The following is a 24,690-nucleotide window of genomic DNA, read 5'->3' as shown; positions in this document are numbered from 1 at the left end:
AGCAGGGAGGTGAACATGTGGTGAAGATTTAGGGAAAATGGGAAGGGGAATCGAGTGGGGAAATCAATTGAGGAGTATGGAGTGAGGCATTGCACAGGGTAAACGCGACCTCCTCATGTGCAAGGATGAGCCTGATACAGTTCAAGGTCGTACACAGGGTGCATATGACCCAGACAAGAATGAGTGGGTTCTTGAAGGGGGTGGCAGATGAGTGCGAGAGGTGCGGGCGGTGACCAGTGAATCACGCGCATATGTTTTGGGCTGTGAAAAGTTGGAGAGATTCTGGGCAGGAGTGTTCGCGGCCCTAGCAAAGATAGTGGGGGAGGTGGTGGAGCCGGATCCATTGGTGGCGATATTTGGGGTTTCGGAGAAGCCGGAGCTCATGGAGGAAGGCAGCTGTTGTGGCCTTCGCCTCTGATTGCCCGGTGACGAATCTTACTGGAGTGGCGGTCGGCATTGCCACTGGGGTAACGGCCTGGTTGGCGACCTGTATGACTTCCTTCGGCTGGAAAAGATAAAATATGAGCTAAGGGGCTCAGCAGTGGCATTTGAGACACTGGGTCCTGCACACAGTTTTGGTTGCCAAATTCACAAAGAATTTGGGCCACTGGAAAGCATGCAGAGAGAATTTACAAGGATAATATCAGAGGTACGTTGGCCTATTTATCAGGAAAGCATCAACAGGTTGGTCTCTTTTTTCTTAAAAAAAATAAAGCGGAGGGATGACCTAATAGAGGTCTTCCAAACTTATGAAAAGCTTTGGTAGAACGGATAGAAAAAGACTGTTTCTTCTTGTGGGGAACAGCATAGCTAGAGGCCATTCATACAAAATAGTCACCAAGCTATCCAATAGAAAATTTTACCCAGAGTGGTGAGAATATGAAATTCACTACCAGAGTGGCTGGGGCAAATAACATTGCTCCATTTAAGGAGCACTAGACAAGTTTATAAGGAAAAAGGAAATAGAGGGTTACAATGTTAGTTTTAGATGAGGAAATACAGAAGGAGGCTAGAGTGGAGTGGAGAGCCGGCATGGAGTGCCAAATGGCATGTTTCAGTGCCATATATTCAGTGTGATTGATATCTCAAGTCACCACAAACCACAAATTGCACTCCATTCTGCCAAACACATAACTACTCTAAGTTTACATACATTGCAAAGACAGAAAGAGGAATAGAAAACTGGGACAACACATGACCACAAAGTACAAATAGATTCAGTGATATTTAAAGAGGTTTTTATATTTGCACATCAGACACCAAAAAGTGACACTAGTAATGAGGCAGAGGTAACTGGTAACAGATTACATGAGCCTTTATTTTACAATTAAAGGAGAACTGTATGACAAACCAACACAATCACAAATTAAATTGACAAATTCTGAATGCCCCCGCCCCCAACCCCGGTCAAAACATTCGTAGGCTTGAGATCAATGTATTAGATGGGGATGGGAAGAAAGGAAGACAGTGATTTTCTTTTCCAATGGAACAAAGCACAATTGAAAAATACTCACCTCAAAAGTATGATCCAGCCTATAAACTGGCACAGAGTTTACTGTGCTTACAATCTCCAGCACACCATTAAAATTGTTGAGCTCTTGGAAAACCTGCAAGATCTCTATAACTCGACTGAAAACAGCCACTCTCTCCTCAAAATTTTCTGTTTCCACAATGCACCTGGGAAATAAAAACATTTTAAAAATCCATATTCAGATGTTTCCGGGTGCGGCGATGACCAGCTAAGTCGCACGTTTCGGCACCTCCCATTGAAACGGACTTTTGGGCTCTTATTAGGAGCCCCAACGGCAATTTTTAACGGCCAAAATCATTGTGCGGTGAAATAGGAGGGAATCCCCCTGGATAAATATGGATAAAGGAGAGGATAGCGGCCGGATTGCAGTGGATCCATTGGAGCAGCGGCAAGGAAGGGAAGCTCGAAGTAAGATGGCGTTGGAAGGTGGCTGTTTGGTATGGGGCCCGGAGCACCAAGAGTTCCTGCGGTGCTGTGTGGAAGAGCTGAAGAAGGAGGTGTTGGCCCCGATGCTACAGGCGATTGAAGGGCTAAAGGAGGCGCAGAGGACCCAGGAGTTGGAGCTTCAGGTCGTGAAGGCAAAGGCTGCGGAGAATGAGGATGAAATACAGGGCCTGGTGGTAAGGACAGAGACACACGAGGCACAGCACAAAAGGTGTGTGGAGAGGTTGGAAGCCCTGGAGAATAACTCGAGGAGGAAAAATTTAAGAGCCTTGGGTCTTCCCGAAGGCACAGAGGGGGCGGACGTCGGGGCATATGTGAGCACGATGCTTCACTCGCTAATGGGATCGGAGACCCCGACGGGCCCTTTGGAGGTGGAGGGAGCTTATCGAGTTCTGGCGCGAAGACCAAAGGCAGGAGAAATACCTCGAGCCATAGTGATGAGGTTTCACCGCTACAATGACAGAGAGATGGTTCTAAGATGGGCGAAGAAAACTCGGAGCTGCAGGTGGGAGAACGCGGTGATCCGCGTGTACCAGGATTGGAGTGCGGAGGTGGCGAGAAGGAGGGCAAGTTTCAACCGGGCCAAGGCGGTGCTCCACAAAAAGAAGGTTAAATTTGGAATGTTGCAGCCGGCGAGACTGTGGGTCACACACCAAGGGAAGCACCACTACTTTGAGACGGCAGAAGAGGCGTGGACATTCATTGTGGACGAGAAGCTGGAATAGTCTGGCGAGAGAAAAAGCTTCTGTAATAAAGTGGTGGGGTGATTATGTGGGACGAGGAAGGGGAAGGGGGGGGGGGAGAGGAATTTTTCTCTTTTCCCCTCGTGGGGGGGGGGGGGGAAGAGTATGGGGAACTGTGGGCGCCGGTGGGAAGGAAAGGGGAAGGAGAAGGGAACTGCGCCATCAGGGGTGGGGCCGAGTGGGAAACGGGCTTTGCTCCCGCGCTATGGTAAGTGTGGCGGGAACGGGGACGCAGGAAGGAGGGGGCCTCGCACAATGAGGGGCCGAGGACAAACGGGGGAAGCTGAGGTCAGCCAGAGTTTGCTGACTTCTGGGAGCAACATGGGGAGTGCAACTATGCTAGAAAGGGATCTAGCGGGGGGGGGGAAGAAGAGTTAACTGGGTTGCTGCTGCTAAGGGGAAGGGGGAGCTGATATGGGGCGGGGTGGTCGGGACGGGAGAGCACCGTCGGTGGGATATACGGGTACATAGGAACCAGGTGAGGAGCTGGGTTAGAAAAGGGGATGGCTAGTCGACATGGGGGAGGGGGGTAAAGAGCCCCCCAACCCGGTTGATCACGTGGAACGTGAGAGGGCTGAATGGGCCGATTAAAAGGGCACGGGTACTCGCACACTTAAGGAACTTAAAGGCAGGTGACGCACCTGAAACTGGCAGATCAGGTCAGACTACGTAAAGGGTGGGTGGGGCAGGTGTTCCAATCGGGTTTAGATGCGAAGAATAGGGGGGTGACTATTCTCGTGGGGAAACGGGTACTGTTTGAAGCAAAGACCATAGTGACGGACAGTAGGGGTAGATACGTGATGGTGAGTGGCAGATTGCAAGGGGAGGTGGTGGTTCTGGTGAACGTATACGCCCCGAACTGGGATGATGTAAACTTCATGAAGCGTATGCTGGGGCGTATCCCGGACCTGGAGGCGGGAAAGCTGGTAATGGGGTGGAGACTTCAATACGGTGCTTGATCCAGGGCTGGACCGGTCTCGGTCTAAGACCGGGAGGAGGCCGGCAGCGGCCAAGGTGCTTAAGGACTTCATGGAGCAGATGGGAGGAGTAGACCCCTGGAGATTTATTAGGCCTAGGAGTAAGGAGTTTTCATTTTTCTCCCATGTTCACAAGGTGTATTCACGGATAGACTTTTTGTCCTGGGAAGGGCACTGATTCCGAAGGTGACAAGGACGGAGTACATGGCCATAGCCATTTCGGACCACGCTCCACATTGGGTAGATCTGGAGGTAGGAGAGGAAAAGGAGCAGCACCCACTCTGGAGATTGGATATGGGGTTGTTGGCGGATGAGGGGGTATGTCTAAGGGTGAGGGGGTGTATCAAAAGGTACCTGGAGCTTAATGATAACGGAGAGGTCCAGGTGGGAGTGGTCTGGGAGGCGCTGAAGGCGGTGGTCAGAGGGGAACTGATATCCATAAGGGCCCATAAAGGGAAGCAAGAGAGCAAAGAAAGGGAGCGACTGTTGAGAGAACTTCTGAGGGTAGACAGGCAATATGCAGAGGCTCCGGAGGAGGGACTGTACAGGGAAAGACAAAGGCTACATATGGAATTTGACCTGCTGACCACGGGTAAGGCAGAGGCACAGTGGAGGAGGGCACAGGGAGTACAGTATGAGTATGGAGAAAAGGCGAGCCGGTTACTGGCCCAACAACTGAGACTGTGGGTCACACACCAAGGGAAGAGGAAGAGGGGAGCGGCGAGGGAGATAGGTGGGGTGAGGGATGAGGAAGGTGAGATGGAACGGGGATCGGAGAGGGTGAACGGGGTGTTTAAGGCATTCTACGAGAGGCTGTATAAGGCTCAGCCCCCGGAAGGGAAGGAGGGAATGATGCATATCCTAGATCGGCTGGAATTCCCGAAGGTGGAAGAGCAGGAGAGGGCGGGACTGGGAGCACGGATTGAGGTGGAGGAGGTGGTAAAGGGGATTGGGAGCATGCAGGCGGGGAAGGCCCCGGGACCGGATGGGTTCCCGGTGGAATTTTATAGGCAATACATGGACCTACTGGCCCCGCTTTTGACGAGAACCTTCAATGAGACCAGGGAAAGGGGGAAGTTGCCCCCGACTATGTCGGAGGCGACGATATTGTTACTCTTAAAGAAGGAAAAAGATCCGCTGCAGTGCGGGTCTTACAGGCCTATTTCCCTCCTGAACGTGGATGCTAAGCTCCTGGCCAAGGTGATGGCAACAAGGATAGAGGATTGTGTCCTGGGGGTGGTCCACGAGGATCAAACTGGGTTCGTTAAGGGGAGACAGCTGAACACGAATATACGGAGGCTGCTAGGGGTGATGATGATGCCCCGCCGGCGGGGGAGGCGGAGATAGTGGTGGCGATGGACGCTGAGAAAGCATTTGACAGAGTGGAGTGGGACTACATATGGGAAGTGTTGAAGAGATTTGGTTTTGGAGAGGGGTTTATTGGATGGGTACAGCTGCTATATAGGGCCCCGGTGGCAAGTGTGATCACGAACAGGCAGAGGTCCGACTACTTCCGTCTTTATAGAGGGACAAGACAGGGATGTCCCCTGTCTCCGTTACTGTTTGCATTGGCAATTGAGCCGCTGGCCATAGCACTGAGGGGCTCTAGGAAGTGGAGGGGAGTACTCAGGGGAGGAGAAGAACACCGGGTATCATTGTATGCAGATGATCTATTGCTATATGTTGCGGACCCAGTGGAGGGGATGCCTGAGATAATGTGGACACTCAGGGAGTTTGGGGAATTTTCGGGGTACAAATTGAATATGGGGAAGAGTGAGTTGTTTGTGGTGCATCCAGGGGAGCAGAGCAGGGGAATAGACGATTTACCGCTGAGGAGGGTAACAAGAGATTTCCGGTACTTAGGGATCCAGATAGCCAGGAACTGGGGAACCCTACATAGGCTTAATTTAACACGATTGGTGGAACAGATGGAGAAGGATTTTAAGAGATGGGACATGGTGTCCCTGTCACTGGTGGGCAGGCTGCAGGCGGTCAAAATGGTAGTCCTTCCGAGATTTCTTTTTGTGTTCCAGTGCCTCCCGGTGATGGTTACGAGGGCTTTTTTCAAAAAAATTGAGAAGAGTGTTATGAGCTTTGTGTGGGCTGGGAAGACCCCGAGAGTGAGAAGGGGGTTTTTGCAGCGTAGCAGGGTTAGGGGGGGGGGACTGGCACTGCTGAGCTTAAGTGATTATTATTGGGCCGCCAATATCTCAATGGTGTGTAAGTGGATGGGAGAAGGGGAGGGAGCGGCGTGGAAGAGACTGGAAATGGCGTCCTGTAAAGGAACCAGCCTACAAGCATTGGCGACGGGGCCGTTGCCGTTCTCCCCGAAGAAATACACCACAAGTCCAGTGGTGGTGGCAACGCTGAAAATTTGGGGGCAGTGGAGACAGCATAAGGGAATGACGGGTGCCTCAGTGCGGTCCCCGATAAGAAATAATCATTGGTTTGTCCCGGGGGGAATAGATGGGGGATTTAGAACATGGCAGAGAGCAGGGATTGTGTAACTGAGGGATCTGTTCCTAGACGGGACGTTTGCGAGTCTGGGAGCGCTGACGGAAAAATACGGGTTGCCCCAGGGGAATGCATTTCGGTATATGCAATTGAGGGCTTTTGTGAGGCAACAGATGAGGGAATTTCCGCAGCTCCCAACGCAGGAGATTCAGGATAGAGTGATTTCGGGAACATGGGTGGGGGATGGTAGGGTGTCAGATATATACAAGGAAATGAGAGACGAGGGGGAGATCATGGTGGATGAGCTGAAAGGAAAATGGGAAGAAGAGCTGGGGGGGGAAGAGATCGAAGAGGAGCTGTGGGCAGGGTAAACTCTTCGTCCTCGTGTGCCAGGTTTAGCCTGATACAATTCAAGGTCTTGCACAGGGCGCACATGACCGGAGCAAGGCTCAGTAAATTTTTTGGGGTAGAGGATAGGTGCGGGAGATGCGCGAGAAGCCCAGCGAACCACACCCACATGTTTTGGTCATGCTCGGCACTGCATGGGTTCTGGGTGGGGGTGGCAAATGTGCTTTCGAAGGTGGTGGGGGTCCGGGTCGAGCCAAGCTGGGGGTTGGCTATATTCGGGGTTGCAGAAGAGCTGGGAGTGCAGGAGGCGAGAGAGGCTGATGTTTTGGCCTTTGCGTCCCTAGCAGCCCGGCGAAGGATATTGTTAATGTGGAAGGAAGCTAAACCCCCGGGCGTGGAGGCCTGGATAAACGACATGGCAGGGTTTATAAAACTGGAACGGATAAAGAGGTTCGGCTCAAGGGTTCACCAGGCGGTGGCAACCGTTCATTGACTATCTCGCAGAACGATAAAGGAACTGGGAAAGTAGCAGCAGCAACCCACGGGGGGAGGGGGGGGAGGGAAGGGAGGGGGGGCCTCGGGTGGGTCCTCAGGGGTGTTTTTGTATGGATATTTTTACTTGGATATGTATATTGGCTTGTTTGACTTTATTATTTGGGAGTTAATATTTTGTTACGGCAGTTGCCATTTAGTTTATATATTATTTATTTATTTGTTAAAAACGGTCACTATTATTTATATTGTTTTATTGTTGTAAAAGGGAAAACATTTTGTACTGTTTTGTTTGGCCGGAAAAAAAAATTAGAATAAAATATATTTTAAAAAATAAATCCATATTCACAAGCAAAACATTTGATAAGTGTTTTGCACCAGGAAATAAATATTGCCAGTTTAAAAAAATCTTTGCCTCACTGAAAAATATGGCAATCTCATCTCTTTTCTGGTGTATATTGCAGGCACAGTTAGCTATCAAAACCAGAGGTGCCTGATCAGGTCACTTGGCTGAGAACTTCCATCATCCATGCTGAGCAAGGTCTACATCTTTCAATTCCGCACTTTATTTTGAATTCTCTGTTTATCAGTTTCCAATTCCAACCTAATTAAGCCAACATCGCTATTTATCTTCAGGTAGCTTACTTGTCCTGCTCATTAAACTGAATTAGACCCTCCTCGGGGATAATTGTGGTTACATTCCAAGATGATTTTTCCCATTTTACCTGTAAATTGTCAATGCAAAGGTAAATTCTTTGTGAAAATGTGTACTAATTAATATATTTGAAATCTTACATCAGCATTCATTCCCAGTCAACCTTTCTGCTGGGTATTCGGATAACCATACTGTAATTACAACCACTTCCCAAGGGGTGGCGTTGGCCTCAAACCCTGCTTCATATGACCTTCACTCAATGTGCAACATCTCAGGCACCAACTGGTGTTTTAGATAGAAATCTGCTGCATAATAATGTTTGAATGTGTCACCTGCATAATGTTTGTAATTGTAATCAGTTCAACATTTCAGCTAAATTCTTCTGAAATCTAAAAATGGGAAAAGCTTACTCAATTTTCCTTAATTTGTTTTGGAGCATTAAGTAAATAGGAGTAAAGAGGCATCTCATGTTATGGGTAGAAATAGATGGCACCTCTATTTAGTCAGTTATTTACATTGCATGCGAAAGTCTTGATCTGAAGAATCACTTCCTAACAAAATAAATCTGAAGGCTGGGAATGTAGTGTTAATTAAGGAGGCTGGCTGCCAATAGATGCAAGGTCACGGTTTTCAGTCTGCTAAAAAATGTCAAAGATAGCAACACAATGGAGTCAGAAGTGGTCTAAGGTATCCCAAATTCAATGACAGGGGAACAGAATCCCATTAAAGACAGGCTCTATGTGGGGATTAATGGAACTGCGGGAGGGACGGCGGTAAGCCCCCAGCTTTGACGGTAATATTAATAAATATGCGATTTTACACAGTTAGATTCCAGACACAAGATCTTCATATAGATCAGCATTGCACTTACTTTTCAAACCACAAAGTAAGGTTTGTTGTGTGACGAATCATTTTCAGTAAATTCGGAGAATTTAACTCTTTATTTTCTTTTGTCCAGACACTTCCTACAAGTTCTGATGGCTGAACAGCCCTGTTAAAAAAAATAAACGTAGAGTATGTTAAATTGGAGATTTTTAAAAAGCCACTGTCCATAATCATAAAAACAAAGTTACAATTAATTAGGAGGGCAATTAACAAAAATTCTGTAGCTCAAACTTTATTTTGTGAGATTGTAACACTTGCGTTTGGCTGTTATTGATTTTGGAAATAAATCATATTTTTCAATTCTACAGGGATCTTAAAAATATACATCCAGAAAGCACTTGAATATTTTACAGCAAATATTTTCTAATTGCCAGAGAGGGAAGAATTTTCAGTTTTGATATTTTATGACAACTTTAGTATTACAAATTGCATATGCATGAATTTCTGACAATTATCAACCTTTCCACACTAAACAAGTGTAAATAATAATTAAATCAAATAATATTACTGAGAATTGGTTCAGGCTACTCCTTCTGTATTTGTCCCAATCTTGTTTCTCACATTGTAACGTCATGCTTCCCCTTCACCTGTGATTTCTTTAGTCTCCATTATATGTTTCATTCTGTTTACACCACCTATTTTACTGATGGTCCCCATTTTGCACATTTTATATCCTTCTGCTCCATTTGGAATCTACTCAACTCTTTGATTAAGTTATTACTACTTTTAACATAAAGTGCATCTCTGTCTCTCAACCCCCTTCTTCCTAAAGACATAAAATACAGGAAAAATATCTGACTCAAAAATAAAAATCAAGTTAAGAAAGTTGTTTTCTTAAGATTGCATTTGCAACTGCTGTGATGTGGTGTGCGCACAGCTAGTTCCCACAGATGGAATGAATAACCAATGCACTGTAATGTTGGCTGAAGGACAATTGTTGGCTAGGATACTGGAAAAAATTCCTTGCATTTTGAATAGTGCCATAGGATCTTAAGACCATAAGACATAGGAGCTGAAGTAGACCATTTGGCCCATCAAGTCTGCTCTGCCATTCAATGAGATCACCTTCCCACCTTAGCCCCATAACACTCAATTCCCTTACTGATTAAAAAGCTGTCTATCTCAGTCTTGAACATACTTAACGACTCAACCTCTACAGTCCTGTGATAAAGATTTCCACAGATTCACTACCCTCAGAGAAGAAATTCCTCCTTGTTTGTCTTAAATGGACAATCCCTTACTCTGGGATTATGCCCTCTGGTCCTAGATTCTCTCACAAGGCGAAACAATGGGTGCGATTCTCCCAAAAGCTCACAGTGCCAAGAAACACATGGCTATTCACTGCGACTCGCGTTGTATAAGGGGTCTGAACGGGGAACGCGCGGCCGAGGCTGTAAATAGCCATGTTTTGTACAGTGGGGAGCTCCGCTCACCAGAACCTCCCAATGCAGCGAGAGATCGGAATGCTATTTTTAAATGGCGTATTGATCTCTGAGGCCCCCCGAAGTGATCCCAGACCTGCCCCGCTCCCCAAGCCCGAATGCAATATGGGACGGTCCCCGCCGCTATGCACCCCCCACCCCCGCTGCTACGTACCCCCCCCCCCCCCCCCCCCCCCCACCGGGCCCAATCGTGCATGCGTAAAAATGACAGATTGACATCATCGCAGATTGACCCAAGTGGCCACAAATGGGGACCAGTGTTGAATGGCGCTCGCTCGAGGTCTCTGACATGAAGGGGATGAATCCCAAAGTCTCAGATACCTTGACAATCTGCACATATGAAATGTAAATAACTGACTAAATATAGGTGCCATCTATTTCTACCCATAAGCATGAGATGCCTGGTTTTACTCCTTTTACTTAATGCTCCAAAACAAATTAAGGAAAATTGAGTAAGCTTTTTCCATTTTTTGATTTCAGGAGAATTTAGCTGAGATGTTGAACTGAATCGAGCTGTCACGCTCTAATATGCAGACTTGCCAAAAAGTGATCCTGCTCACAATGGGTGGTATTTACATTGCAACATCTCACGAGATCGTGTTGAACCTTGCAAGGCGTTGTCAGCCACGATGCGCTGCGGTGAGCTGCTTTTCTGGCGCAGCATGGCCTCTCTGTGTCTACCCTGTCAAGCCCGTTTTAATAAAGTCGCCTCTCATGCTTCTAAACTCCAATGAGTGCAGGCCCAACCTACTTAACCTCTCCTTAACCCGGATCAACCGAGGTGAACCTCCTCTGGACTGCCTCCAATGCCAGTATCTTTCGTTAGATAAGGGGACCAAAACTGTTCACAGTATTCCAGGTGTGATCTAACTAGAGCCTTGTATAGTTCCAGCAAGACTTCCATATTTTGATACCTCAATTCCTTTGAAATAAAGGCCAACATTGAATTTGACTTCCCTGCACATCTTTGGGTTGTGGGGGTGAGACCCAAGCAGGCACGGGGAGAATGTGCAAACTCCACACAGTGACCCGGGGCCGGGATCGAACCTGGGTCCTCAGCGCTGTAGGCAGCAGTGCTAACCATTGCTGCCCCTATGTTAATAATGACACTTGTTTTAATATAAAAGACCCCTATTTGTCAGTGGAATTACTCCTGGGGTGAAGTACCTTTCCACACAATTTTACAAATTGAAATATTGTCGGGACTCGTATGGTTTCCTAACATAAATTGGGGTCTGGTCCAGTATCCTAACACAGGGTTATATTGTTCTTTCATTTTATGGTATATCATAGATTATCATAGAATTTCCAGTGCAGAAGGAGGCCATTCGGCCCATCGAGTCTGCACCGGCTCTTGGAAAGAGCACCATACCCAAGGTCAACACTTCCACCCTATCCCCATAACCCAGTAACCCCACCCAACACTAAGGGCAATTTTGGACACTAAGGGCAATTTATCATGGCCAATCCACCTAACCTGCACATCTTTAGACTGTGGGAGGAAACCGGAACACCCGGAGGAAACCCACGCACACACGGGGAGGATGTGCAGACTCCGCACAGACAGTGACCCAAGCCGGAATCGAACCTGGGATCCTGGAGCTGTGAAGCAATTGTGCTATCCACAATGCTACCGTGCTATATCAGGTACGCTCCTGAAACCCCAAGCCATTTACACTGCTTATGAAAAATGAATAGCATGGAAAGACTTAAAAGACAAATCAAAAATTTGTAACTAGTGTTGTGTTGGGATCTATATTATGTCTGTCAGTGTGATAGGTGTGCAGTCACAGGAATTTCACACAGGGGTGAGCTCTGGTTGTCTCGCGATTGAAGGTACAGAACATACCCAACAGGAGTCACAATTCTGTTGGAAAATATTAACAGGATAGATCAGTTCATGGATCAGTGAGTTAGGAGCAGACTCTGAATACTGTTGTTAGCAATGTTTCTGAAGGGGCTTGAGCTCTTAGAAGCCCTGGAACCACTGGTACTTCCATGATGCTGGGAGTTGGGGCTTCAGGGAAGCCCAGGAGCAGTATATGCTCAGTGCAGCTGGGGAGATTGGAGCTCAGAAAAACTTTGGGGCAATGCAAGCTGTGTGAAGCTGGCTGTTGTGGCAAAGGATAGCCGAGAAAGAGTTGTAGTAATGTGACTGAGAAAGGGAAGCCAGGCATGTATTTAGATGCTAGAGTTTAGCCTGGTCATTACAGGGGGATGCAGTCTCAATAGTTGGTCATCTCAAGACCATGAAGGTTGGACCTGGAAGCAAATTTGAGAGAAATCTGGTGCCTTTTGAATTAAGATTGTAGTCATGGAACTCGGGGTAGGGTAGAGCTGCTGATGGCTGGGAATCAGAGTAGCTCTTTGAAAAAGATGAGCTGAAGTCCCTCAGGAGGAAGGCAGAGTTCTAAAGAATTTTTGCAACTCAATGACGTCTAGGTGTGTTGCTGAGATAATTCTGGGGCCTGTATTGGTTCCAACTTCCATTTATTGTGCAGTTTGTGGTGATCAACCACAGTTTGCCTGTTAATTCATGTTCACCTTATGTTGGTTTAGCCGGTTTAGCTCAGTTGAATAGTGATGCAGAACGAAGCCAGCAGCACGGGTTCAATTCCTATACTGGCTGAGGTTATTCATGAAAGATCATCTTCTCAACCTTGCCCCTCACCTGAGGTGTAGTGATCTTCAGGTTAAATCACCACCAGTCAGCTCTCCCCTCAAAGGGGAGAGCAGCCTATTGTCATCTGGAACTATGACAACTTTACATCTCATGTTAATTCTGTGTGTTAGAGTATAAGAGTATTGACTGCTTTGTTGATTTTGATAAAGTTTCTTCTGTTTGTTTAAAACTGTGGAATCTTGTGGCTTTAGTCTCTTGGTACGTAACTAGTATTTCAACATTGTCTGCTTTTAAAAAAGGGGACTGTAACAAAATTGGGGTCTGAACTGGGACTGTAACAGTATGTCTTGGTGCCAACTATATAATAGTTTGTTCAAACTAATTATTGAGAAAATACAGCATCAACAGTGTGTACTCTAGTGCCAGACTGCAGGAAATTGCTGTTATTTTAACTGTTGTAGAAATTAGCTATAATATTTACCTTTTGAATGTCAGATTGCAACAACCTTAAAAACTGATTGTGCTGATCTTAAATAAAGTCTAAAGTTACATTCTATTTGCATTAGTTATATTGCTAATTTACCTGTAAAGGTCAGATTCTAAAAGTGTAAGTTGCCGCGCTATTTCAATTGGATGAAGAGTCATAAGGTCAAATGTCTCCAAATGTCCAGATCGACTAATATGCCATTCAATTTGAGGTGGTGGATCCGGAAAAGTAATAGCATGGCTGATTCCATTTACTTGAGTTTGTCTCTTGCGATTAATAATTTTTGTAATAGATTCTACCCACTTTTTCATGGCTTTCCCTGCAAAATAAAATATTAACTTATGTTATTCACATTATAGATGCGTAAATCAGACAGAAATTAGCCAAGATTAATGCTGTCTGCAAACCCTTAGAATCATATGGATTAATTTTCTCACTTTGGTGTAATCAGGCTGCTGGCACCACACAGGAGAAAACTTATTCAGCTTCTTAAATTTAAGCTGAGTAATTGACTTTACATTGAGTCAAAAGTTCATAGCTTGTGATTATTTTTTTTAAATTCATTCACAGGATGTGGACGTCGCTGGTCGGCAAGCATTTATTGCCCATCCCTAACTGCCCTGCATTTCAGAGGACATTTTAAGAGTCAACCACATTGCTGTGGATCTGGAGTCACATGTAGGCCAGACCAGGTACGGATTTCCTTCCCAAAAGGACATTAGTGAACAAGATGGGTTTTTAAAGACAAATCGACAATAGTTTCACGGTCATCATTAGATTTGTAATTCCAGATTATTATTGAATTCAAATTTCACCATCTGCCATGGGATTTGAACCCGGGCCTATAGGTCCTGGTCCAGCAACAATGCCACTGCACCACAGCCTGACAATGGGTTGGTATTTTATACTACTGATGTTGAGTTGTGCACAGCTGGACTTAGTTGGGCATGTAGGAGAGGACACTGTTCCAAATAACGTTTTAAAAATGCTTTAAGTAGCTTTTTTTAAGTTTACAAATATAAGTACGAGAAGAAAGAATCATAGATCATAGAATTTACAGGCAGAAGGAGGCCCCATTTGGCCCATCGAGTCTGCACCGGCCCTGGAAAGGGCACCCTACCTAAGCCCACACCTCTACCCTTATCCCCATAAACTAGTAACCCCACCTAACCTTTTTTGAACATTCAGGGAAAATTTTAGCATGGCCAATCCACCTACCCTGCACATCTTTGGACTGTGGAAGGAAACCGGAGCACCCGGAGGAAACCCACGCAGACACGGGGAGAACGTGCAGACTCCGCACAGATAGTGACCCATGTGGGAATCGAACTGGGACCCTGCCGTTGTGCTACTGTGCCGCCCACAAGGAAAAAACTGAAATTACAACTAATGGGAAATTGGCAGGAACTTGAGCAAAAGTTAAGTTTTTAATATAGGAGAGGGCAGCACGTGGCACAGTGGTTAGCACTGCTGCCTACGGCGCTGAGGACCCAGGTTTGAATCCCGGCCCTGGGTCACTGTCCATGTGGAGTTTGCACATTCTCCCCGTGTCTGCGTGGGTTTCACCCCACAACCCAAAGATGTGCAGGTTGGGTGGATTGGTCATGCTAAATTGCCCCTTAATTGGAAAAAAAATAATTGGGTATTCTAAATTTTTTTTTCTTTTAAAGTTTTTAATATAGCATTATTCTAGTTGAATAAAGCTAATAGTGAAGTAATAAATCTACTTCTTGGGTATAAAATACCAGTCTGAAACTCTACAAAAAAAAGTCAACATCTGACCTCTAGGTCTAGTTTTCCTTAATACACACCTTTCACACTTGAAATAAATCCTTCCAACCTATTAAGTAGCATATTGTCTCTCTCAAAGTCATAGAAGTGATGTTCTACCCAATGTCGAAAAACATTTAGTACCCTAAAAAAGAAAATATGTTGTTATACTGAGTAACGCCACAAAACATTTTTGTTTAGATGTCTTTCACCCATCATAACCTTTAAAATGCTTACATTTAGTATACAACTTGCACATTGGGCGGATTTTCCGTCCCGTCCCGCCGGTGGGATCTTCCAGTCCCACCAAAGTCGGTGTCTGCCGTGGGTTCCCCGGCAGGACAGGCGAACAATGGGCAGATCATCTTTGACTCTGGCAGGACCAGAAGATCCCATGGCAGCCAATGGTGAGCCACCTCCGTCAAAAGGAAAACCTGCCGAAAATTACGGCCATTGTTTTACAATTGTCTAGTAACTGTTAAAAAGAGAGTACCTTCGAAAATGTCATCTATAATTATAAACTAGTCAATTATTACAATTTTAAGTGGCTACTATCACCTTGTTTTGCCCATTTGGAGCAGCAGCTTTAACGGCAAGTTGCTAAACACTACAATCATACTCTGTGAAGCGATAACTTATCAACATCGAGAAATCCATTGATTTATGTGACAGTCAGTTGCTCCATTCTTTTGCAATAGACATGTTGACAGAAAGACTGAGACAATACATCGTCTAACCTATCAGGAAGTTGTTAAAGAGTTCAAAAGTGCACCTTTTGTATCATATTCTACCCCCCCCCCCCCCCAACAATAATGAAAACATTATACTGTGAAAAATAGAAACCCGGAGAACGTAACAAAAATACAATGGGGTCATTGGAGACTAGGCCAAACATTTACGCATGTAAACTACAACTAATGGATGAAAACGTTTTTCAATGTACAGTTACTGCCTTTGGGTGTTGCCATGCGCGATGGGTAGGATTCTGGGGCGGGATTCTCTAATAATGGGGCTATGTCCCCATGCCGGCGTGAAAACCGGCGCCAACGACTCCGTCGTCAACGGCCCCCGAAAGTGAGGAATTCTCACCTTTCTAGGGGGCTAGGTTGCCGACAGAATGGTCCCCGCAGCTCCAGCCGGCGCGGAATGGCCCGCGCGAGTTCACGCATGTGCAGAACGGCTGGCGTATTTTCACGCATGCACGGAACGGCCAGCGTGATTCGGCGCATACGCGGGTGTTCCCTTCTCCGCGCCGGCCCCCGGGCAATATGACTGAGCCCTACAGTGGCCCAGCGCAGAGTAAGGTAGGCCCCCACGGTACCAGCCCTCCCTCCAATCGGTAGGCCCCTATCGCGGGCCAGGCTACCGTGCCCCCACCCCGGCCGGGATCGGATTCCCCCACCCCCCCCTCCAGGATGGCCCCCGCACACTCACCTTCCAGGTCCCGCCATGTGGGAGGTGAGTAATCCACGCCGGTGGGACTTGGCCAAACTCGTCGGCCACTCGGGGCCCAGAGAATCGCCGGGGGGGGTGGGGGGGCGCTGTCAACAGCCCCCGACCAGCGTGGCGGCGATCCTGCCGGCACCCGAACAACGGCGCCGGATAATGTGGAAGCCGCCCCCGGGGATTCTCCAACCCGGCGCCAGGTCGGAGAATCCCGGCCCTGATGTCTAGAATACTTCCCTGGGACAAAGTCTCATCATTCATATCGAAATTGGATCCTTGACTGGCATACTACAGACTGGCATATTACAGATTAAACACATTATCTGTTGAGTTTGAACTCAACTAGGAATCCTGAAACAACTTGAGCATTTTTCTGAATCAGTTTCAACTTGTTTGCCAAACTGTGTTACCAGAGTGACATCCTCAAGAACTTTTGGAAGGCTGCAGGAAAACTCTAACCCTAGGTCAGACATTGTCAAACTCGGGGGTGCGACCCGCAGGTGGGTCACGGGCGGGTGTTGGGAGGCGCGGAGCAGTCCGTCGCGACGCTCCCGATCTCGTAAATCTGCGCGCAATAGCCGCAGCATCCGGCTTTTAATAATGCCGGCCGCAAGCGGCCTTCAAAATGGCCAGGAACAGATAAATAAAATTCGGCCGCACTGTGCATGCGTGCCCGATTAGCGGTGCGCATGCGCAAAACTATGCGCATGCGCACCGATAATCGGGCACGCATGCGCAGTGCAGCCACATTTTTTTTTTATATGGTCGCAGCCGCATTTTGCCCAAGTTCAGGGGGCCAAGCGGCAAAGGGATCATTGGGGCCAGTGGGACGCAAAACCATTTCCTCCATTTTTGTCAGCAACAAACAAGGTAAGAGAAAATGGTGGGTCGTGCATGTCGGCCGGCGTGGGTTGCGAAGGTCGGCCGGGCTGGGTCCCGAAGGTTGGCTGGTTGGTAAGAATGGGTCCCCGGGAAAAAAGTTTGAAGAACACTGCTCTAGATATTCAAGTCAAACACATCTATGGGTAATATCTTGAATTGGGCATTCCAGGTCCCATATCAAATAGAATACCAGTGGTGTAATTGCACGAGTAGCCTACACCGTACCCTGACTGTAGGGATGTTATGAGTAGTATCAGTACCAATGTGACTATATTTCTGTTAAAAATGTTTTAAAAAAACCTGAGTTGCACTGGCTGGATATACTCCTTACGAAATCGTTTCAATTCTGCACTGGTTGGCTGTTCACCCTTCTCTCTGGCAAGCCTATCTGCCTCAGTGGGCTCTGGATCAGGTATTTCAAACCTACACAAAATAAAAATGTACAAGTTTAATAAAATAATATTTAATACACATAGAAAACTTTAAAAGCCAAAGAATACAGCCTAACAGAAAAAGTACTGCAAATTATACATATCGACTTTTATGTTTCACTAAAATCCAATTGATAAATACACCATTTTCAAAAAATCTTTCGTGGCAACATTTTGCAGGGCATCTAACAGTAATTTTGTTCAGTATCTAGTTAAAACCTTAATTGATGATTTACCTTTCTATCAATAAGCTCAGCAAATCTTGGGGCTTGCAGAATGAACGGTATGTTGTCAGAAAAGTGCGCACAAAATTAGGATCTGTAAATAAATATTAAATGACTTATACTGAAAATACAATAGCATCACATTTATCAGAAAGTTGTATTACAAAATGCTGGTTCATTGTGGACAAATAAACTGCTTGATTAAAGAGACAACTTATCAGTGTTACACAGTACTGGTCTTTTCAACTCGGGGAATCCGAATTTGAATCCAACCAACCAACGCCTCTCTCAGATAGTTGTAAATGTCGAAGTGAAATTTGGTGGTATAGTGACAATTCCTTGCAGGTGCAACTCCACAGGACAAAATCAATAGTGCTTATCACATCATAGAATCATACAATTTACAGTGTAGAAGGAGGCCTTACATCCCATCGAGTCTACACCGGCCCTTGAAAGAGCACCCTACTTAAGTCTCGCCTCCACCCTGTAACCCCAACTAACCTTTGGACACTATGGGCCAATTTAGCATGGCCAATCGACCTAACCTGCACATCTTTGGACTGTGAGAGGAAACCAGAGCACCTGGAGAAAACCGACGCAGACACTGGGAGAACGTGCAGACTCCGCACGGACAGTGACCCAAGCTGGGAATCGAACCCAGGTCCCTGCCACTGTGAAGCAACAGTGCTAACCACTGTGCTACTATGCCGCCCCAAGCTGGCTGCTTTGACCTGGGTGGTGTCAGACTTCTTGATTGTTGCTGGAGCTGCATTCATCCAGGCAAAACATATTCTATCACATTCTTGACTCGTTCCTTGTAGATTTGGACTGCTATCATAATTATGATCTTAAGATAGTTGGAACAAATAAAACGTACAATCAAACTGTAATTGACCAGCAAAACATGTTTTTCTTTTAAATTACAATGTCTGGGTAGAAGTGCACTCCAAAGGTTCTAAAGAAAGCATAATTGATGAGACAGTGTAAAATGAATTCCATCTTGAATTGGACTCGGGCTAAACTTGAGAGAAAGGGAGGTGCTGAAACTAGGAGGCAGAGAGGGTGTGTGTGTGGGGGGGTGTTGAGTGGTGAGAGGGGGGGAAGTAAGCAGGGGTTGAGCTGTGAGTGGGAGAGGTGAGAAGAAAAGGAGATCTTGAGACAGAGAAGAGAAAGGGCGAGGGGGTCGAGACTGGGTCACAGCAAGCCTGGTAAGAGTGAAACAAACTGAACAAAAGAGAAGGCCAGACAAAGATGGCTAAGCAAGCAAGAACAATAAATAACAGGACGATTGAAAAATAACTGAGCAGGAGGAGAGGAAAAGAACCATAAAGAGAAATTAAGAGTGAATAGGAACAAGTAAATGGGTGCCTAACATCAAATCATAGCAATAATAGGACACAGGCAGCAGATATATGGGAACGCTACCACCTTCGAATTTCCTTCCAAGTCACATGCCATCCTGATTTAGAACTGTATAGCTGTTCCTTCATTATCACTGGGTCAAAATCTTGACACTCTCCAACCCCCACACAATATTGTGGGTATCTAGACACACGGACTGCAGTGGTTCAAGAAGGCAGCTCACCACCACCTTCTCGAGAGTAATTAGGAATGAGCAATAAATGCTGGCCTAGCGCACAATACCTACATCCCGTGAACAAAAGAAATTACGGCACAGAGCCTACTCCCACTTTCCAGCCCTTGGTTCCGAGCCTTGGATGTGGAATTTAAGTGTCATAATCTACAAGTACTTTTTAAATGTTAGGCGGGTTTCTGCCCTCACCAACCTTTTAGGCAATGGGTTCCCGATCCCATCCACCCTTTGGGTGCAAATAATACCCCTCAAACGCTCTTTAAACCTCCTACTACTTACCCTAAAATCTATGCCCCTGATTATGGACCTCGCAACCAAGAGGCCTGGGGCCTTTGTCTTGTCTAAGGTGAGGAACACATTATTTGTGCAAATTAAATTGACAATTTGTGTGTATGTAAGTCACATTATTTCATAAATCCTGGCCTGGATTCTCCACAGATCCGCTCCGAAATCGCGTTTGGGGCGGAGAATCGAAGTTCCTGACCGAATCGGGCCAGGCCCCAAAGAATCGCATTTCTGTGAACTATGCCGCGCAGCTGGGGCGCCATTGCCAGAGGTCCGTCCACCGATACCCCGCTCCCAGCAGGCCGAGTTCCCGATGGCGTGGTTCTAACCACGTATGGCCGGTCGGGAACCTTGCGTGGCAGCAGCGATCGGGCGGAAGGATCCTTGGGCGCGCGGCCGATCGGGGGGGGGGCCGAGTTTGCTGATGTTGGTCCGTGGTCCGAGTCCGCCATGGCGCTCGGCGCGGCCACTGGAGGCCACCGCCATACGCATGCGCGGACTCGGAACCGGAAGTGCCGGGGGCCCGTATCCACAGCCAAAGCTGCGTGAATTACTCTGGGTACCTGCTAGCCCCCTGAAGGGAAGTGAATCGCGATGTTTTTTTTCTTTGAGGAAACTCAGGTGTGCAACGCCTGCGTTTTTACGCCGGCGTGGGGACATAGCCCCATTTTCGGAGAATCCAGCCTCCTATGTAAATGTGAACCTCACTGTTAAAAGTTGGAACTTGGACTTCCGGGTGCGGCGATGACCAGCTAAGTCGCACGTTTCGGCAGCTCCTGTTGGAACGGACTTTTGGGCTCTTAATAGGAGCCCCAACGGCAATTTAAACAGCAAAAACACTGTGCGGTAAACCAGAAGGGAATCCCCCCGGACACGCATAGAAAAGGGAGAGGATAGCGGCCGGATTGCGGAGGATCCTCTGGAGCAGCGGCAACGAAGGGAAGCTCAAAGCAAGATGGCGTCGGAAGGTGGCCGTTTGTTATGGGGCCCGGAGCAACAAGAGTTCCTGCGGCGCTGTGTGGAAGAGCTGAAGAAGGAGTTGAAGAAGGAGCTGTTGGCCCCGATATTACAGGCGATATAAGGACTAAAGGAGGAGCAGAGGACCCAAGAGCTGGAGCTTCGGGTCGTGAAGGCAAAGACTGTTGAAAACGAAGATGAAATACAGGGCCTGGTGGTGAAAGCAGAAACGCACGAGGCACAGCATAAAAGGTGTGTGGAGAGGTTGGAAGCACTGGAGAATAATTCAAGGAGGAAGAATTTAAGAGTCCTGGGTCTTCCCGAAAGCGCAGAAGGGGCGGACGTCGGGACATATGTGAGCACGATGCTTCACTCGCTAATGGGATCGGAGGCCCCGACGGGCCCTTTGGAGGTGGAGGGAGCTTATCGAGTTCTGGCGCGAAGACCAAAGGCTGGAGAAATACCTCGAGCTATAGTGGTGAGGTTTCTCCGCTACAATGACAGAGAGATGGTTCTCAGATGGGCGAAGAAAACTCGGAGCTGTAGGTGGGAGAACGCGGTGATCCGCGTATACCAGGATTGGAGTGCGGAGGTGGCGAGAAGGAGGGCAAGTTTCAATCGGGCTAAGGCAGTGCTTCACAATAAGGTCCAGTTTGGAATGTTGCAACCGGCGAGATTGTGGGTCACACACCAAGGGGAGCACCACTACTTTGAGACGGCAGAAGAGGCGTGGACATTCATTGTGGACGAGAAGCTGGAATAGTCTGGCGAGAGAAAGAGCTTTTGGGACAAAGTGGTGGGGTGATTATGTGGGGCGAGGAAGGGGAAGGGGAAGGGGGGGGGGATGATTTTTCAATTTGTTAATTTTGTGATCCTGTAACGTTTCTCTCTTCCCCATGTTTGGGGGGGGGGGGGGGGGGGGGGGGGGGGGGGGGAGAATGAGGAACTGTGGGTGCCGGCCATTAGGGGCGGGGCAGAGTGGGAAACGCAGGCTTTGTTCCCGCGCTACGGTAATTATGGCGGGAACAGGGACGCAGGAAGGAGGGGTCCTCGCACAGTGGGAGCCGAGGACAAGGGGGGGAAGCCGAGGTCAGCCAGAGTTCGCTGACTTCTGGGAGCAACATGGGGGGTGCAACTACGCTAGAGGGGGATCTAGTGGAGGGGGGGGGGGGGAGGGGTAACTGGGTTGCTGCTGCTAAGGGGGAACTGTTATGGGATGGGGTAGTCGAGGTGGGAGGGCACCGTCGGGGGGATATACGGGTACGTGGGAACCGGGTGAGGAGCTGGGTTAAAAAAGGGGATGGCTAGTCGACAAGGGGGGGGTAAAGAGCCCCCCAACCCGGCTGATCACGTGGAACGTGAGAGGGCTGAACGGGCCGATTAAAAGGGCACGGGTACTCGCACACCTAAAGAAATTAAAGGCAGATGTGGTTATGTTGCAGGAGACGCATCTGAAACCGATAGACCAGGTCAGACTACGTAAAGGATGGGTGGGGCAGGTGTTTCATTCGGGTTTAGATGCGAAGAATAGGGGGGTGGCTATCTTAGTGGGGAAACGGGTACTGTTTGAGGCAAAGACCATAGTGGTAGATATGTGATGGTGAGTGGCAGATTGCAAGGGGAGGCGGTGGTTCTGGTGAACGTATACGCCCTGAACTGGGATGATGCAAATTTTATGAGGCGTATGTTGGACGTATCCCGGACCTGGAGGTGGGAAAGTTGGTAATGGGGGGAGACTTCAATACGGTGCTTGATCCAGGGCTGGACCGGTCGAGGTCCAGGACCGGGAGGAGGCCGGCAGCGGCCAGGGTGCTCAAGGACTTCATGGAGCAGATGGGAGGGGTAGACCCCTGGAGATTTAGTAGGCCTAGGAGTAAGGAGTTCTCATTTTTCTCCCATGTTCACAAAGTATACACACGGATAGACTTTTTTTGTCTTGGGAAGGGACTGATTCCGAAGGTGACAGGGACGGAATATACGGCCATAGCCATTTCGGACCATGCTCCACATTGGGTAGACCTGGAGGTAGGAGAGGAAAAAGAACAGCACCCACTCTGGAGAATGGATATGGGCTTAGTGGCGGATGAGGGGGTATGTTTAAGGGTGAGGGGGTGTATTGAAAGGTACTTGGAGCTTAATGACAATGGAGAGGTTCAGGTGGGAGTGGTCTGGGAGGCGTTGAAGGCGGTGGTCAGAAGGGAACTGATATCCATAAGGGCACATAAAGGGAAGCAAGAGGGTAAAGAAAGGGAGCGATTGTTGGAAAGAAACTTTTGAGGGTGGACAGGCAATATGGTGAACGGGGTGTTCAAGGCATTCTATGAGAGGTTATATAAGGCTCAGCCCCCGGAAGGGAAGGAGGGAATGATGCATTTCCTGGATCAGCTGGAATTCCCGAAGGTGGAGGAGCAGGAGAGGGCGGGACTGGGAGCACAGATTGAGATGGAGGAGGTGGTAAAAGGGATTGGGAGCATGCAGGCGGGGAAGGCCCTGGACCGGACGGATTCTCGGTGAATTTTTATGGGAAATATATGGACCTACTGGCCCCGCTTTTGACGAGAACCTTTAATGAGGCCAGGGAAAGGGGGCAGTTGCCCCAGACTATGTCGGAGGCGACGATATCGCTCCTTTTGAAGAAGGAAAAAGACCCGCTGCAGTGTGGGTCCTACAGGCCCATTTCCCTTTGAAATGTAGATGCTAAGCTCCTGGCCAAGGTGATGGCGACGAGGATAGAGGACTGTGTCCCAGGGGTGGTCCACGAGGATCAAACTGGGTTCGTTAAGGGGAGACAGGCTGAACACGAACATACGGAGGTTGCTAGGTGTAATGATGATGCCCCCACCAGAGGGGGAGGCGGAGATAGTGGAGGCGATGGACACCGAGAAAGCATTCGACAGAGTGGAGTGGGATTATCTGTGGGAGGTGCTGAGGAGATTTGGTTTTGGAGAAGGGTTTATTGGATGGGTACAGCTGCTGTATAGGGCCCCGGTGACGAGTGTGGTCACAAACAGGCAGAGGTCTGACTACTTCCGTCTTTATAGAGGGACGAGGCAGGGGTGTCCCCTGTCTCCGTTACTGTTTGCATTGGCGATTGAGCCCCTGGCCATAGCACTGAGGGGCTCCAGGAAGTGGGAGGGGGAGTACTCAGGGGAGGAGAAGAACACCGGGTATCCTTGTATGCAGATGATTTATTGCTGTATGTTGCGGACCCAGTGGAGGGATGCCTGAGATAATGCAGACACTCAGGGATTTGGGGAATTTTCGGGGTACAAATTGAATACGGGGAAGAGCGAGTTGTTTGTGGTGCATCCGGGGGAGCAGAGCAGGGGAATAGATGATTTACCCGCTGAGGAAGGTAACAAGAGATTTCCAGTACTTAGGGATTCAGATAGCCAGGAGTTGGGGAACCTTACATAGGCTTAATTTAACAAGATTGGTGGAACAGATGGAGGAGGATTTTAAGAGATGGGACATGGTGCCCCTGTCACTGGTGGGTAGGGTGCAGGCGGTCAAAATGGTAGTCCTCCCGAGATTCCTTTTTGTGTTTCAGTGCCTTCCGGTGATGGTCACGAAGGCTTTTTCAAGAAAATTGAGAAAAGTGTCATGAGCTTTGTGTGGGCCGGGAAGACCCCGAGAGTGAGGAGGGGGTTCTTGCAGCGTAGCAGGGATAGGGGGGGGGCTGGGCACTACCGAGCCTAAGTGAATACTACTGGGCCGCCAATATCTCAATGGTGTGTAAGTGGATGGGAGAAGGGGAGGGAGCGGCGTGGAAGACATTGGAGATGGCGTCCTGCAAAGGAACCAGCCGACAAGCACTGGTGACGGCGCCGTTGCCGTTCTCCCCGAAGAAATGCACCACAAGTCCAGTGGTGGTGGCAACGCTAAAATTTGGGGGCAGTGGAGACGACATAGGGGAAGGACGGGAGCCTCGGTGCGGTCCCCGATAAGAAATAATCATAGGTTTGTCCGGGGAGAATAGATGGGGGATTTGGAGCATGGCAGAGAGCTGGGGTTGTGCAA

General features: G+C 48.1%; 1 protein-coding gene across 1 annotated transcript in view; it reads right to left on the bottom strand.

Annotated features, from left to right (window-relative positions):
* The window catches only part of sos2 (son of sevenless homolog 2 (Drosophila)), a 234,022-nt gene that overhangs the window by 33,001 nt on the left and 176,331 nt on the right, over positions 1-24,690 (bottom strand). Inside the window, exons 14-17 of the mRNA XM_072489811.1 lie at positions 14,857-14,880; positions 13,178-13,394; positions 8,516-8,635; positions 1,515-1,677 (exon numbers count right to left, since the gene is read on the bottom strand). Of these exons, the coding sequence (XP_072345912.1) occupies positions 1,515-1,677; positions 8,516-8,635; positions 13,178-13,394; positions 14,857-14,880 (524 nt within the window). The remainder of the gene's footprint in view (positions 1-1,514; positions 1,678-8,515; positions 8,636-13,177; positions 13,395-14,856; positions 14,881-24,690) is intronic.

This window comes from Scyliorhinus torazame, chromosome 2 (genome assembly GCF_047496885.1).
Source record: "Scyliorhinus torazame isolate Kashiwa2021f chromosome 2, sScyTor2.1, whole genome shotgun sequence".
Taxonomy (NCBI): Eukaryota; Metazoa; Chordata; class Chondrichthyes; order Carcharhiniformes; family Scyliorhinidae; genus Scyliorhinus; species Scyliorhinus torazame.
The sequence above is the reverse complement of the archived record's forward strand: the minus strand, read 5'-3'. Positions and strand labels throughout refer to the sequence as shown.